The 16133-nt window shown below is 42.6% G+C and overlaps 1 protein-coding gene across 7 annotated transcripts in view; it reads right to left on the bottom strand.

Moving 5' to 3' along the window:
* mipol1 (mirror-image polydactyly 1) overlaps positions 1–16133 on the bottom strand; it is a 308039-nt gene that overhangs the window by 213025 nt on the left and 78881 nt on the right. For all 7 annotated transcript variants that reach the window (XM_073039992.1, XM_073039997.1, XM_073039996.1 and 4 more), the window contains one exon: positions 3737–3783. In XM_073039992.1, coding sequence (XP_072896093.1) covers positions 3737–3773 — 37 coding nt within the window. In that variant the 5' untranslated portion in view covers positions 3774–3783. The remainder of the gene's footprint in view (positions 1–3736; positions 3784–16133) is intronic.

Genomic DNA, 16133 nt, shown 5'->3' with positions numbered 1-16133 from the left:
GACGGCCAGGGGCGCGCCGTACACCAACTTGGCCGACGAGGCATGCAGATCCTCTTTGGGCGCTGTACGAATTCCAAGCAGTACCCAGGGAAGCTCGTCCACCCAGTTAGGTCCTCTCAAGCGGGTCATGAGAGCCGACTTCGAGTGACGGTGGAAGTGTTCCACTAGTCTGTTCGACTGTGGATGGTAGGCAGTTGTGTGGTGTAGCTGCGTTCCCAACAGGCTAGCCACAGCCAACCACAGGCTGGAGGTGAACTGGATGCCTCTGTAGGAGGTAATGTGGGCCGGTACCCCGAAGCGTGCTACCCAGGTTGCAATCAGTGCTCGGGTGCAGGAATCGGCAGATGTGTCGGTGAGCGGGACCGCCTCTGGCCACCATGTGAACCGGTCTACCATAGTTAGGAGGTACTGTGCTCCTCGGGACACTGGTAGGGGGCCCACGATACCCACATGAATGTGGTCGAACCTCCGGTGGGTGGGTTCGAACTGCTGCAGCGGGGCTTTAGTGTGCCACTGCACCTTGGCTGTTTGGCACGGCGCACACGTTCTGGCCCATTCACTGACCTGTTTGCGAAGTCCGTGCCACACGAACTTGCTGGAGACCAGCCAGACGGTTGTCCTGATAGATGGGTGTGCCAAACCGTGTATGGAGTCGAAAACTCGCCGCCTCCAGGCTGCCGGGACGATGGGGCGAGGTTGGCCAGTAGCCACGGCGCACAGAAGGGTCCTATCACCTGGGCCTACGAGAAAGTCCTGCAGCTGCAAACCCGAGACTGCGGTCCTGTAGCTGGGCATCTCGTCGTCTGCCTGCTGCGCCTCCGCCAGTGCTGCACAGTCCACCCCCAGGGACAGGGCCTGGACAGATGGGCTGGAGAGTGCGTCCGCCACGACGTTGTCTTTTCCCGAGACATGCTGGATGTCCATCGTGTACTCGAAGATGTAGGACAGATGTCACTGCTAGCGAGCCGACCAGGGATCGGACACCTTCGTGAACGTGAAGGTCAACGGTTTGTGGTCTGTGAATGCAGTGAACGGCCTGCCTTCTAAGAAGTACCTGAAATGCCGGATTGCCAGATACAGTGCCAACAGTTCCCTGTCGAAAGCACTGTACTTGAGTTCAGGTGGTCGTAGGTGCTTGCTGAAGAACGCCAGGGGTTGCCAGCGCCCCTCAATGAGCTGCTCCAGCATCCCACCGACTGCTGTGTTGGATGCGTCCACCGTGAGGGCGGTCGGAACGTCCATTCTGAGGTGCACCAGCATCGCGGCATCTGCCAAGGCTTCCTCGTCCCAAGTAATGTCTTTGCCTTTACCCGACATCAGGGTGTACAAAGGGTACATGATACGGGCTGCTGAGGGGAGGAAACGGTGGTAGAAGTTCACCATACCAACGAACTCCTGCAGACCTTTGACCGTGTTGGGCCAGGCAAAGTGGTGGATCGCGTCTACCTTGGCGGGCAGAGGTGTTGCCCCGTCTTTGGTAATCCTGTGGCCCAAGAAGTCGATGGTATCGAGACTGAACTGGCATTTGGCCGGGTTGATCGTGAGGCCGAAATCACTCAGGCGGGAGTAGAGCTGGCGGAGGTGGGACAGATGCTCCTGGCGACTACTGCTGGCTATAAGGATGTCGTCCAAATAGATGAACGCAAAGTCCAGGTCACATCCCACCACGTCCATTAGCCGCTGGAACGTCTGTGCGGCATTCTTCAGGCCGAATGGCATTCGGAGGAACTCGAACAGGCTGAACGGGGTGATTAGTGCTGTTTTGGGGATGTCTTCAGGGTGCACCGGGATTTGATGGTATCCCCGGATGAGGTCTACTTTGGAAAAGATTCTTGCCCCATGCAGGTTTGCTGCATAGTCCTGTATGTGTGGCACGGGGTAGCGGTCTGGAGTGGTAGCCTCGTTCAGTCTGCGGTAGTCGCCGCATGGTCTCCAACCCCCAGCTGCTTTGGGCACCATGTGCAGGGGGGAGGCCCATGGGCTGTCGGACCTCCATATGATCCCCAATTCCTCCATCCTCTTGAACTCCTCCTTCGCCAGGCAGAGTTTTTCCGGGGGGAGGCTTTGTGCGCGGGCGTGGAGGGGTGGTCCCTGGGTCGGGATGTGGTGCTGTACCCCATGTCTGGGCATGGCTGCCGTGAACTGCAGTGCCAGAATCGATGGAAAGTCCGCCAGGATTCTGGTGAATTCGTTGTCCGACAGCGTGATGGAGTCCAGGTGTGGGGCCGGCAACTTGACTTCACCCAGGGAGAACGTCTGGAAAGTCTCGGCATGTACCAGTCTTTTCCCTTGCAAGTCAACCAGCAGGCTGTGAGCTCGCAAGAAGTCTGCCCCCAGGAGTGGTTGGGCCACCGCGGCCAGTGTGAAGTCCCACGTGAACTGGCTGGCGCCGAACTGCAGCTGCACTGTGCGGGTGCCGTAGGTCCGTATCGTGCTGCCGTTTGCGGCCTTCAGGGTGGGTCCTGGCTTCCTGTTGCGGGTGTCGTACCCCATCGGGGGCAAGACGCTGATCTCCGCTCTGGTGTCGACCAAGAAGCGGCATCCCGACTGTTTGTCCCAGACGTACAAGAGGCTGTCCTGGTGGCCAGCTGTCATAGTCATTAGCAGCAGCTGGCCCTGGCCCTGGCCCTTGCAGGGCGGGTGACAACAGCGGACTTTTGTGCCCCACCGCTGGTGGTAGAAACACCACTGTTCACTGGCCTCCTCACTCCTGCCTCTGTGTTGTGTGCACCCCCCTGCTGGGCCTGGTCTGGTCTGCTGTTGGGTGTGTGGCCTGGTATTCTGACGGACGGATGCCACACTCTCCCTCTTGGCTTTCCACAGCACATCTGCCCAGGCCACCACCTTCCGGGGGTCACTGAAATCTGCGTCGGCCAGCAGCAGATGTATGTCTTCGGGCAGCTGCTCTAGGAACACCTGCTCAAACATGAGGCAAGGCTTGTGTCCGTCAGCCAGGGACAGCATCTCATTCATCAATGCTGATGGCAGTCTGTCTCCCAAACCGTCCAGGTGAAGCAGGCGGGCACCTCGCTCACGCCGTGAGAGGCCAAAGGTCCCAATGAGCAGCGCTTTGAATGCTTCATATTTGCCTTATTCCGGGGGCGACTGTATGAAATCCGCAACCTGGGCAGCCGTCTCCTGGTCAAGGGCGCTCACCACGTGGTAGTAACGCGTGGAATCAGAGGATATCTGCCGAATCTGGAACTGGGCTTCTGCTTGGCTAAACCACACGCGTGGTTGCAGCGTCCAGAAAGTTGGCAGTTTTAGCGAAACTGCGTGAACAGATGAAGAGTCGGTCATCTTTGGTCCAAATCCCGTTTGGACCGTTGGGGTCACCAATGTAGCGATGTGCTACACACAGCACTGAAATAACGATACGCAGTCGGTAAGTTGTTTCGAGACAGTTTATTCAAACCGCGGCGCTGGCATTTAAATCCCTAGCGCCTGCCCTCTCCGGGCGGAAATAACATCAGAGGTGCATTACCAAAGTCTCCCCCCATGCGCTGGCTATTTGTGAGCCGGTTCGCCTGCACAGAAAGTGGGTCGCCACAATAATACTATTATTTTAAAAGTACTTCAAAATAGGTGGCATGCTTCTCCAACTACTTTGCCCACATTCCTTCTTTATTGTTATAGTAAATTACCTCAAGAAAAACACTTGTTTAATTGGAAAATTGGAAGGCACAGGACAAATATTTTTCACATTGACAGTAAAGTAAATCTATATTTTACCAACCTTCCGTCTGTATTTGCGATCTTGCGTTTTCTTCCATATCTTCTGAACTGCAACAAGAAGTTACAAAAAAAGATTCAAAAACAAGTATTGCCACACTTGTTAGTATTGCTTAAAAATCTATTAATATAAAATTCAATAATTAAATACAGCAGTTAAAATATTTTACAGCAGTTAAAATATTTTAGCTCAAATATATGCAGTATGTATAGAACTTATAACATGACCAATGCTTAACTTCCATTCTACTTCTTGATTTTTTTTTACAATAACAGTTTAAGCAATAAATAGGATTTTTTGTGTGCTCAAACTTTTTTGAATAACATGTTGGGAAATAGCAACAAAACAAAGCAATAGTATACTAAATATACTCAAAGAACAATAATAAATAACAGTGAATTAAATACCACATATTAAAGACATTTGACTTTTCAGTTTTCATCTTTTTACATTATTTTTAGCTGTTTGCAAGTTGTGGCCCAATTGATAGCACAATTTGTCAGGAGTCAAAAGATTGGGGGTGGAAATTCCACTACAGAAACTTGAACAAATGTAATAGTAAGGGAATAATACAGCTGGAGACATCCTTCTATTTTCATAGGTCAATGTACAAGAACCCACTAGACTATTTTAAAAGCGGACTTATGAGTTATTCCTGGCAAACTACCCAATATCCCTCAATCAGGGTCATTATAAGAGTTTTTTGGGATCTCCTGAAAGCTCTCACATTTATATTAGACTTTAAGTTATGGGCCAGCTACAAAAATGGTACGAGTCACAGCAAAATGAATTGGGCCATTTAACTGAATTTGCTTCAGTAGAGTTTACTTAAAAAAAGAGTGAAAACATTACATTTGCGGAAAGTTAGGGGACAAGTTACATGGATCATGATTGTTACAATCCAAAAAGTGCTGAGATTTCACCATGTTCCATTATCTTCACACCTAAATGCTAATACAATGAATTCTTTACAGAATATTTCCAATGAAATGTCTCGCTCTTTTATTTCCAATAGTCTTCAATGGAGCTTCTTAGAAACAGGCAATCTTTCCATCCGTTCCTCATTTACTTTTGGATTAGCTGAAATGCAGGTGTTTTATTACATTAATTAAATGTACCATGCATGTCTCAGTCAATGCAGATATAGAACTACAAAAAGGTGAATAATAATTTCAGTCTTTTAATATTTTAATATACCAAGACATAGAAAGAAAGCAATTTTTAATAATCTCATGGGCATTTTAAAAGAAGACAGGCTGCCCTATTGTTCATTACATAAATTATAAATTTCATCCCTCTATATTGTACACTCTTTCTTCAATACCATTTCCAAGATAATGATTGCCAGCAATTAACAAAATGTAATCCCATCGCGCAATCATTTTAATGCTTTTAGCGCTCAGAAAAGTAAACATCAAATTAATACAGCTGAAGCCATATTAGATCCTGGTTAGCTGCAGGCAATTATAGTTCAGCTCCTCAGGTGTAATTAAATGATTGAAATGATTTAGTTCAATAAATGCAAGTTAATTCATAAGTAAGCAACAAATAGACTGGGAGCAATTACAAGAAACACTGACATCCTCAGTTCATCCTTTCGAGGTGTACAGCTTAAATGAGAAGGCTGCCACCTACTGGAGAAGTGATGCAAGTATTGTGAATAATAAAACAGCAACAGCAACACAAAAGCTAGACAACTCGAATTTGATGTGACATGATACAAAAACAAGATTACTCCAAGCTTCTTTCAAAAAGAATTTAAAAAAACATTATTTAGAAAACTTGAATTCCAAGTCAATTAGCAATCTTAATTTTGTTTCCCATGCATTTTATACATTTGCAACATAATTCAACTGTAAGCAAACTGTAACGTGTTCCAGATAGATCCTCCCTCCCATAATAGATTAACGATACTAATTAACATTTAAATTTGTCAAGCCCCATATGAGTGTTTTGAAGAATTAGCAAGCATGGGTGATCAAAAATGTTGTTTACTGCACTGTTAAATTAACATGAATTGCAGTGAGTCCTCCAAAACTAAATTACAGAATTCTTCCCACATTTAAGGCACAGCTTTTAAAAGTAATAGCACATAAAGCAACTTGAAATTTGAATTATACAACTATAACAGTATAACATGAGTTAGAAATAATAAAATGATTATAAAATTTGTTATAAACAAGAGTAAAACTGCAGATGCTGGAAATCCAAGCAAAGCATACAAAATAATGAAAGAACTCAGCAGACCAGGCAGAAGGACATTCCTGATGAAGGTCTTGAAGGTCTCAGCCCAAACCATTGACTGTACTCTTTTCCATAGATACTGCCAGACTTGCTGACTTCCTCCAATATTTTGCACGTGTTGCTGTAAAATTCATTAGGCAGACTATATTATGAAAGCTATGTTCAGGTTAACAAGATGGAAAGTCAGAGGTAAAGCACAAAAAAAATCAAAAAATCCACAATCTTGATCTCACAATTCAGTCTTTAACCCTCTACTTAATAATCTTGACATATTTGCCACTCAACCAATACCTCTCCTCTATGTTTTTCTCCTCTATTTAAAAAAACTTAATCTAAATAAAGCATTCACACTTTGCAATTCTAGACATTTCACTGTTTCTGGTGTGAATTTAGATATCTATCATTTCATTATTCTGTCTAGATCAAACATAATTGGTTTTCACTTTCTTCTCTCAAAATTGTCTTCTATAAGATTGTCTGGAAGTAACATTAGCATCAATTAAGCCCTTAAGCTCAGCTTTGCTGCCTCTCCCAATTTCCTCACCCAACAAATAGGAGAAGCTTGTGGACTTTGTTATAGCACACTGAGACCATCCATACACTTGCCTGTCCAAGTCTCAGCTTCCAGTCCATCAAAGCTGAATTCACAAGGCCTCATCACCACAGTCAGAAATTACTTCCTTTGAATTTTTCAAATTATGCTTCATTCATTGCTAAATCTAGAATCTAAATCCTAGATTTCCCCATCAAACTTTAAATAGGTTTGCAGTAATTTAACATGGTAGCATGCCATCAACTCCTCAAAGGGAAATAGGGAGCCAATAAATGTATTTCTTCAGCAGTTACTTAGGACGAGATAACCTCCTTCCACTGTGTATTCTGAAATGACTAATAAGGCCTTGATAGAATGGATGGGGGGGGGGGGGAATGTTTCCTATGATGGGGAAGTCTAAGACCAGAGGACACAGCCTCAGAATGGAGGGGTGTCCATTTAGAATGGAGATGAGGAGGAATTTCTTTAGCCAGAAAGTAGTCTATCTGTGGAATTCTTTGCCATGGACAGCTGTGGAGGCCAAGTCTTAATGTACATTTAATGCAGAGGTTGATAGGATTCTTGATTGGTCAGGACATGAAAGAATAAGGGGAGAAGGCAGGAGATTTGGGCTGAGAGGAAAATTGGATCAGCCATTATGAAATGGTGGAGCAGACTCGATAGGCCAAATGGCCTAATTCTGCTCCCTAATCTTATGGTCTTATGAAGGCGATATGGGAACCACAGACTCTAAGACAGATGGGCAGTGGTGTGTATGGGTTGCATCTGGAGTACAACATTACTTATGCACTGACACAGGGCCTATGTGTGCCTCTGAACATGGCCTCAATGCCCTTGTGATTCTGAATGCTCCTACTCCAGTGGAGAAGTCATTCGCCAGAAGTAAATAGGGATCTTGCACTTCTTCAAGAAGGATTTGAGCACATTGAAACATAGAAAAAACTACGGCACAATACAGGCCCTTTGGCCCACAATGCTGTGCCGAGCATGCACTTACTTTAGAAATTACCTAGGGTTACCCATAGCCCTCTATTTTTCTAAGCTGCATGTACCTATCCAGGTATCTCTTAAAAGACAATAGACAATAGGTGCAGGAGTAAGCCATTCGGCCCTTTGAGCCAGCACTGCCATTCATTGTGATCATGGCTGATTATCCACAATCAGTACCCTGTTCCTGCCTTCTCCCCATATCCCCTGACTCCACTATCTTTAAGAGCTCTATCTAACTCTTTCTTGAAAGTATCCAGAGAATTGGCCTCCAATGCCTTCTGAAGCAGAGCATTCCATAGATCTACAATTCTCTGGGTGAAAAAGTTTTTCCTGAACTCCGTTCTAAATGGCCTATCCCTTATTCTTAAACTGTGGCCTCTGGTTCTGGACTCCCCCAACATCGGGAACATGTTTTCTGCCTCAAGCATGTCCAATCCCTTAATAATCTTATATGTTTCAATCAGATCCCCTCTCATCCTTCTAAATTCCAGTGTATACAAGCCCAGTCGCTCCAATCTTTCAACACATGACAGTCCCGCCATACCGGGAATCAACCTCGTGAACCTACGCTGCACCCCCTCAATAGCAAGAATGTCCTTCTTCAGATTTGAAAACCAAAACTGAACACAATACTCCAGGTGTGGTCTCACCAGGGTGCTATACAACTGCAGAAGGACATCTTTGCTCCTATACTCAACTCCCCTTGTTATGAAGGCCAACATGCCATTAGCTTTCTTCACTGCCTGCTGTACCTGCATGCTTACTTTCAGTGACTGATGAACAAGGACACCTAGATCTCATTGTAATTCCCCTTTTCCTAACTTGACACCATTCAGACAGTAATCTGTCTTCCTGTTCTTGCCACCAAAGTGGATAACCTCACATTTATCCACATTAAACTACATCTGCCATGCATCTGCCCACTCACCTAACCTGTCCAAGTCACCCTGCATTCTCCTAACATCCTCCTCATACTTCACACTGCCACCCAGCTTTGTGTCATCTGCAAATTTGCTAATTTTACTTTTAACCCTTTCATCTAAATCATTAATGTATATTGTAAATAGCTGCGGTACCAGCACCGAGCCTTGCGGTACCCCAATAGTCACTGCCTGCCATTCTGAAAAGGACCCGTTAATCCCTACTCTTTGTTTCCTGACTGCCAACCAATTTTCTATCCATGTGAGTATCCTACCCCCAATACCATGTGCTCTAATTTTGCCCACTAATCTATGTGGGACCTTATCAAAGGCTTTCTGAAAGTCCAGGTACACGACATCCACTGGCTCTCCCTTGTCCATTTTCACAGTTACATCCTCCTGTTACTGCTAACCAAATGTGCCACTATTTCATCTTTTATAATTGACTCCTGCATCTTCCCCACCACTGATGTCAGGCTAACTGGTCTATAATTCCCTGTTTCTCTCTCCCTCCTTTCTTCAAAAGTGGGATAACATTAGCTACCCTCCAATCCTCAGGAACTGATCCTGAATCTATAGAACATTGGAAAATGATTACCAATATGTCCACAATTTCTACAGCCACCTCCTTAAGTACCCTGGGATGCAGACCATCAGGCCCTGGGGATTTATCAGCCTTCTGTCCCATCAGTCTATCCAACACCATTTTCTGCCTAATGTGAATTTCCTTCAGTTCCTCCGTTACCCTAGGTCCTCTGGCCCCTATAACAACTGGGAGATTGTCTGTCAGACCTTATCATATCCGCCTGCACCACCATTGCCAGCAGCCTATTCCACGTACTCACCACTCTCTGCATAAAAAACTTACCCCGACATCTCTATACCTACTTCCAAGCACCTTAAAACTGTGGCCTCTCATAATAGCCATTTCAGCCCCGAGAAAAAGCCTCTGACTATCCACACGATCAATGCCTCTCATCATCTTATACACCTCTATCAAGTCACCTCTCATCCTCTGTCACTCCAAGGAGAAAAGGCCAAGTTCACACAACCTTATCTTGTAAGGCATGCTCCCCAATTCAGGCAACATCCTTGTAAATCTTCTCTTAACCCTTTCTATAGTTTCCACATCCTTGATTGCACATCTTTGAAATCATTTTTCTGTCTTCATGGTAATCTCTTCCCATAAAGACCTAGAAAGTAGAGTGTTTCAGAAGCCTTGTATCAGAATAAATATAAGTATTATTTAAAAATATTTAAAATTATTAAAAAATCTCCGCTGCCGTATGCAACTTACATTATAAATGTTTCCGTTATGTTAGCTTTTCATATAATCGCAGAATAATTATTACAGAGAAGGAAGCCACTCAGCCCCTCAAAATTTATAAACGGTCAATGTGAAAGCAATAGTCCCACCACCCTACACACTTTAATCCTGAAAATTCTCTCTTTTCCGATAGTCATTCAGCTCATTTCTAAATGCTATCATTGAATCTGCATCCACTACTTCTCGTGGCATGATGTGAACAAAAAAGTTAGCCTGTGCTGAATGCCTTATAGTGTTCATCGTAGCTGTTGCTGTCCACCCTGTGGAGAAACAGGCTTTCCAATTTAAAGACGTGATAATAATTAAAAGTGTGAGGATTCCAACACTTAAGATTTTAAAGGGCTCTGGAGTCACTGTAACCACAAATTCTCGTTCACTGTGTCAGTACCTCTGTTCTAAATTCACAGCTACTATTCCAACATTAAGTGGGCAATTGAGGGAATGGTAGGTGTGAAAAGTGATTGCTTTGAAAATCTGAAACAAAACTTTGCTCTGGAAAGAGCAGGCAAGCTAGCGGAGGAAAGGAAGGGAACAAAAGTGAATTTAGTTTAAAATTAGAGAAAAATTCATGACAAATTAAATAAACAATGAGTAGCTCACATCAATTGGTAATTCCAATGTAGGCAAGTGATGATGTAAACTGCAGAATTTCAGGAAAATGATATGGGAACATATGAGAGAAAAACAAGTGATATTTAAGTTGCCTCCCTTTCTCAATTCCCCACTCTGACCTTTTACCTCCCTCACTTGCCTATAACTACCCTATAGGTCCCCTCCTCCTTCCTTTTCTCCAATGGTCCACTTTCCTCTCCTATCAGATTCCTTCTTTTCCAGCCCTTGACCTTTCCCACCCACTTGGCTTCACTTATCACCTTCCAGCTAGCCTCCTTCCCCTCCTCTCCTACCTTTTTATTTTGGCATCTTCCCCATTCCTTTCCAGTCGTGAAGAAGGGTCTTGACCCAAAACTTTGACAATCTATTCATTTCCATCGATGCTGTCTGACCTGCTGAGCTCCTCCAGCATTTTGTGTATGTTACTTGGATTCCCAGCATCTGCACACTTTCTCGTGTTTATTAGATTTAAATTATATTTTTATTTTTCCAAATACTGAGAAAACCTCCTTTGCTTAGTTGGTTGTACTTTAAATTTTTCTGAGTTTTAAATAATAAATAGACTTGGGGAACAAAAGGCATAGCCGAATATTCAGCTAGATTATTGCTTTACTTGAAGACTCAGCAATTTGGCAACAAACTGAAACATTATGATTTTTGAGGACTTTAATCCTTAAAAGAAACAAACTGGCAATGTGAAATCTTTAAAATATGGATTGGCTTTCAGGTAACCTAATAAAATTCAATATACACCTTAACATAGCAAAGCCTTGGACAGGCTGCAAAACAGCATCAACTAGCATGATACCAGAAATAATAGGCCTGAACAATATGGCTTGACAGGAGATGATGGTGATGTTCTCCACAGAGGAAAAAAGTTTAAGAAGAATCTTTACGGAATTATTCAAAATCATAAAAGCTACAATTAGTACAAAGAACTGATCAAAAGATTGAAACTTTAAGGAGTGGCCAAAATGCTGGAGAAGACACTATAAGCAAGAGGAATTTATTTTAATAAGCTTTTGTGATCTGAAAGATAATACTTGGAAGGATAGCTGTAAGTAGACCTAATTATAGCTTGCAAAAGAGGTTTTATTAATTACTTTAAAGAAAGTAAATTACTGGAAAATGGCAAAAAAAACCTGTGGAATTAGTTGGATAATTATACAGAAGAGGCAGATTTGGGCCAAATTGCCTCTTGCTTGAATCATAAAGTCATAGAGAAGTATAGTATAAAACAGGCTCTTTGGCCCATCTAGTCCATGCTGAAAGCATTTAAACTACCCACCAACATTGACATACACTGGGACCATAGTGCTTCATGCTCCTACCTTCCATATACCTATCTAAACTTCTTTTAAACATTGAAATCAAGCACATATGCACCACTTGTGCTGGCAGCTCATTCCAAACTCTTGCAACCATCCGAATGAAGACATTTCCCCTCATATTCTCCTTTAACTTTCAGCTTTCACCCTTAACCCATAACCTCTGGTTGTAGTCCCACCCAACCTCAGTGGAAAAAGCTTGCTTGCAGTTACCCTATCTATACCACTCATAATTTTGTATACCTCTATCAAATCTCCTCTCAATCTTAGAAACATAGAAAACCTACAGCACAGTACAGGCCCTTCGGCCACAATGCTGTGCTGAACAAGTACTTAATTTAGAAATTACCTATGGTTACCCTTAGACTTCTATTTTTATAGGTTCCACATACCTATCTAAGAGTCTCTTAAAAAACCCTATCGTTTTCGCCTCCACCACCGTCATTGGCAGCCCATTCCACATGCTCACCACTTTCTGCATAAGAAACTTACCCCTGACATCTCCAAATCTTCTACATTCTAAGGAATAAAGTCCTAAACTATTCAATGTTTCCTTATAACTCAGGTGTTCCAGATGCGGCAAAATCACTGTAAATTTTCTCTGTATTCGTTCAACCTTATTTACATCTTTTCTGTATGTAGGTGACCAATACTGCACACAATACTCCTAATTAGACCTCACCAACATCTTATATAACTTTAGCATAACATCCTATCTCCTGTTCTCAATACACTGATTTATGAACACCAATATGTCAAAAGCTTTCTTTATGACCCTATCTATCTGTGATACCACTTTCAATGAATTATGGACCTGTATTCCCAGGTCCCTTTGTTCTACCACATTCCTCAGTGCCCTACCATTCATTGTGTAAGACGACCTGGTTGGTCCTCCCAGGGTGCAACACCTCACTCGTCTTCATTAAGTTCCAACAGCTGATGCAAATCCCTCTGCATGCCACAATAGCCTTCCTTGCTGTAAACTACATCCCCAATCCTGATGTCATCTACATACTTGCTGATCCAGTTTACCATATTATCATTCAAATCACTGATATAGATGACAAACAACAATGGACCCACGATCGATCCTTACAGCACATCACTAGTCAGAGGCCTCTAGTCAGTGAGGTAACAATCTACAACCACTCTTTGGCTTCTCCCACAAAGCCAATGTCTTATCCAATTTACTAAGTCATCTTGAATGCCAAGCGACTGAAACTTCTTGACCAACCTCCAATGCGGGACTTTGTAAAACGCCTTGCTATAGTCCATGAAGACAACATCAACTTTCCTGGTAATTCCTTAAAACCACACAGAAAGCCATGCTGATTTTCCTCAATCAGTCCATGTCCATCCAAATACTTACATATCCAGTCCCTCAGAATACCTTCCAATAACTTTCAACAACTGATGTCAGGCTCACTGGCCTATAATTTCCTGGTTTATATTTAGAACCTTTCTTAAACAGCAGAACAACATTGGCTATCCTCCAATCCTTTGGTACTACTCCTGTTACTAAGGATGATTTAAATATCTTTGCAATTGCCTCCCATAGAATCCAAGGGGAACACCTTCTCATGCCTGGTGATTCACCCATCCTGATCAGCCTCAGGGCAATAAATACTTCCTTCAAGTTGCATGCCATCTTGGACAATGTCTCCAATCCACTCCATAATGTACTGATTAGGCACAGGAGTACATTCAGCCAGAGTACTCATTCCACCGAGATGTAAAACTGAGCGTCATAGGAAGTCATTCCTGCCTGTGGCCATCAAACTTTACAACTCCTCCCTCGGAGTGTCAGACACCCTGAGCCAATAGGCTGGTCCTGGACTTATTTCCACTTGGCATATTTTACTTATTATTATTTAATTAATTATGGTTTTATATTGCTATATTTCTACACTATTCTTGGTTGGTGCGACCGTAACAAAACTCAATTTCCCTCGGGATCAATAAAGTATCTCTGTCTGTCTGTCTGTCTGTCTCTGTAATCTGTACAAGGCCCATGAATTTGATGTTACTTTGCCTAATTTCTATAGACTCTTCATCCATCTCCTGAGTAAATACATATAAAAGAAATTAATTTAAGATCTCTCCCATCAATTTTGGTTATTATTGATTATCATTCTGATTTTCCAGAGGATCAGTTTTGTCCCTTGCAATCCATTTGTTCATAGTATATTAGTAGAATCCCTTTGGATTTTCCTTTACCTTATCTGCAAGAGCAACTTCATGCCTTCCTTTAGCCCCCTGATTTCTTTCTTAAGTGTTCTCTTGCATTTCTTGTACTGCGTAAGCAGTTGGAATCATTTGATGATTCTCATCATCCAGGAAGATTATGTTTCCATCTCTAGGTTCTACTTTTGTTTCAGCTGACAAGGTCAATGCATGAAATTGGTGTATGTTATAGCTATATGTATCATATTGAACTTTTAACATAACTTTGCAGGATCTCAAATGTGTAATCAGCCAAAATGCATACCCAAGTCAAAGTTGACATTAGAAGAACTGGGCAAACGTTTGCTTAGAGGTGAATGTACGAACAGGCAGCAAGTATATTAATTTTAAGGGTTTTTATAACTGGAGGAAATTGCAGGCAGTTCTGCAAGAACAGGAATAATAAGTAATGGTCAGAATTTTGGAGCTGAAAGAGATGCAAAGAGATTGACATAGAAAGAGTTCTAAAGCATATTTTTTTAAAGCTTGGCATTTTCTCTCACAATTGGATAAAAACCAAAGTTGCTTCATTGGCCTGCTTCAGGCCAAAAAACTCATCTGTGGAAAATGATCATTTATAGACAAGAGCTGGAGCATATTGGCATCACATAAAAATTATACTTCTCTAAAGGTTCTTAAAGGTATTAATTATGAGCATTAAAATGTGCTGTGAAAAAATTAATGGGTTACTCATGTACAAATCTGACAAGTTCTGAAAAATAACAGAAGCCTAAGGCAAGATACAAATTATCCCACGATAAAAGGTGAAGAAGCATAACTTCTGGAGATTCACAATTCAAGTGATTTCTTCTCAATCTCTACTGCTGGCTGATTTAAGCATCTATAGCAATATATTTCATTGATAGACATTTTGTTCCAGGAAGATATTTTGCAACTAGGCACTTTAAACAGTCAGAATAAATTTGGTGAAAAAATTAAAAATAAAGAATAAATTTGATGATGACGTAACTATTGTTGGCAGAATTTCAGATGGTGATGAGGAAGTATACAGGAGCAAGATAGATGAGATGGTTGAGTGGTGCAGCAGCAACAACCTTACTCTTCAATGTCAGTAAGACCAAAGAATTGGTTGTGGACTTCAGAAAGGGGAAGTCGAGGGAACACACACTAGTCCTCATTGAGAGATCAGCAGTGGAATTAGTGAGCAGTTTCAATTCCAGGGTGTCAACATCTCTAAGCATCAATCCTGGGCCCAACATATTGATGCAATTACAAAAAAAAAGTCATTACAAATCTATATTTCTAGAGTTTGAGGAGAATTGGTATGACACCAAAAACGCTCGCAAATTTCTACAGATGAACCATGGAGAGCATTCTAACTGCTTGCATCACCATCTGAGATGGAGGGCCCATTGCACAGGATCAGAAAAAGCGGCAGAAAGTTGTAAACTCAGCCCGCTTCATCAAGAGCATTAGCCTCCCCAGCATCCAGGAACTTTCAAAAAGCAATGCCTCAAAAAGGCATTACCCAGAACATGCCATCTTCTCATTGTTACCATCAAGGAGATGGTATAGGAGCCTGAAGACAGGTATACAACGTTTCAAGAACAGATTCTTCCCTTCGCCATCAGATTTCTGAATGGACAATGAACCCATGAACGGTTCCTCAGTATTAACACCCCCTTTCTTTTAGCTTGGCTTATCTAATTTATTATTTTAAATACAGGTTGAATACCACTTACCTGAAATTCCAAAATTGAAAAGCCTCCAAAATCTGAATGTTTTTAAGCACTGACATGATGTCACAAATGGAAAATTCCACAAGGGGCTGGGAAGGTTTCTGGGTGGTGAACAAGTCTCTGCACACCACAGGCAGTTCTGTGAAGTAACCTCACATATGTGATGAACAAAAGTTAATGAAAAATAGACACTGCATAAAGCAGAAAAAAATGAAGATCTCGATCATGTATTGAAAATATAGATTCATCAATGAAGTGAACATATGCCACAAGGGTCTGCTGATCATGAAACATACAAAAATCTATCACAATGAACTGAAAATTTAAGATACAGTAATTGTTATATAAAACTAACCCATCCCCCATAATTGTTGTGGAATAGTGGCTGTTTGAAATCAATGACGGAATGAAACCAATCATAGCATTGGAACCTGGTAATAGATGCAGTCAGGGGGCAATCATTGAACTCCAGCAGTCTGTGGAGGACCCAGCTCCATTAAGTC

This window comes from Hemitrygon akajei, chromosome 3 (genome assembly GCF_048418815.1).
Source record: "Hemitrygon akajei chromosome 3, sHemAka1.3, whole genome shotgun sequence".
In the NCBI taxonomy this organism is placed as follows: Eukaryota; Metazoa; Chordata; class Chondrichthyes; order Myliobatiformes; family Dasyatidae; genus Hemitrygon; species Hemitrygon akajei.
This window is presented reverse-complemented; position numbering and strand designations above follow the sequence as displayed.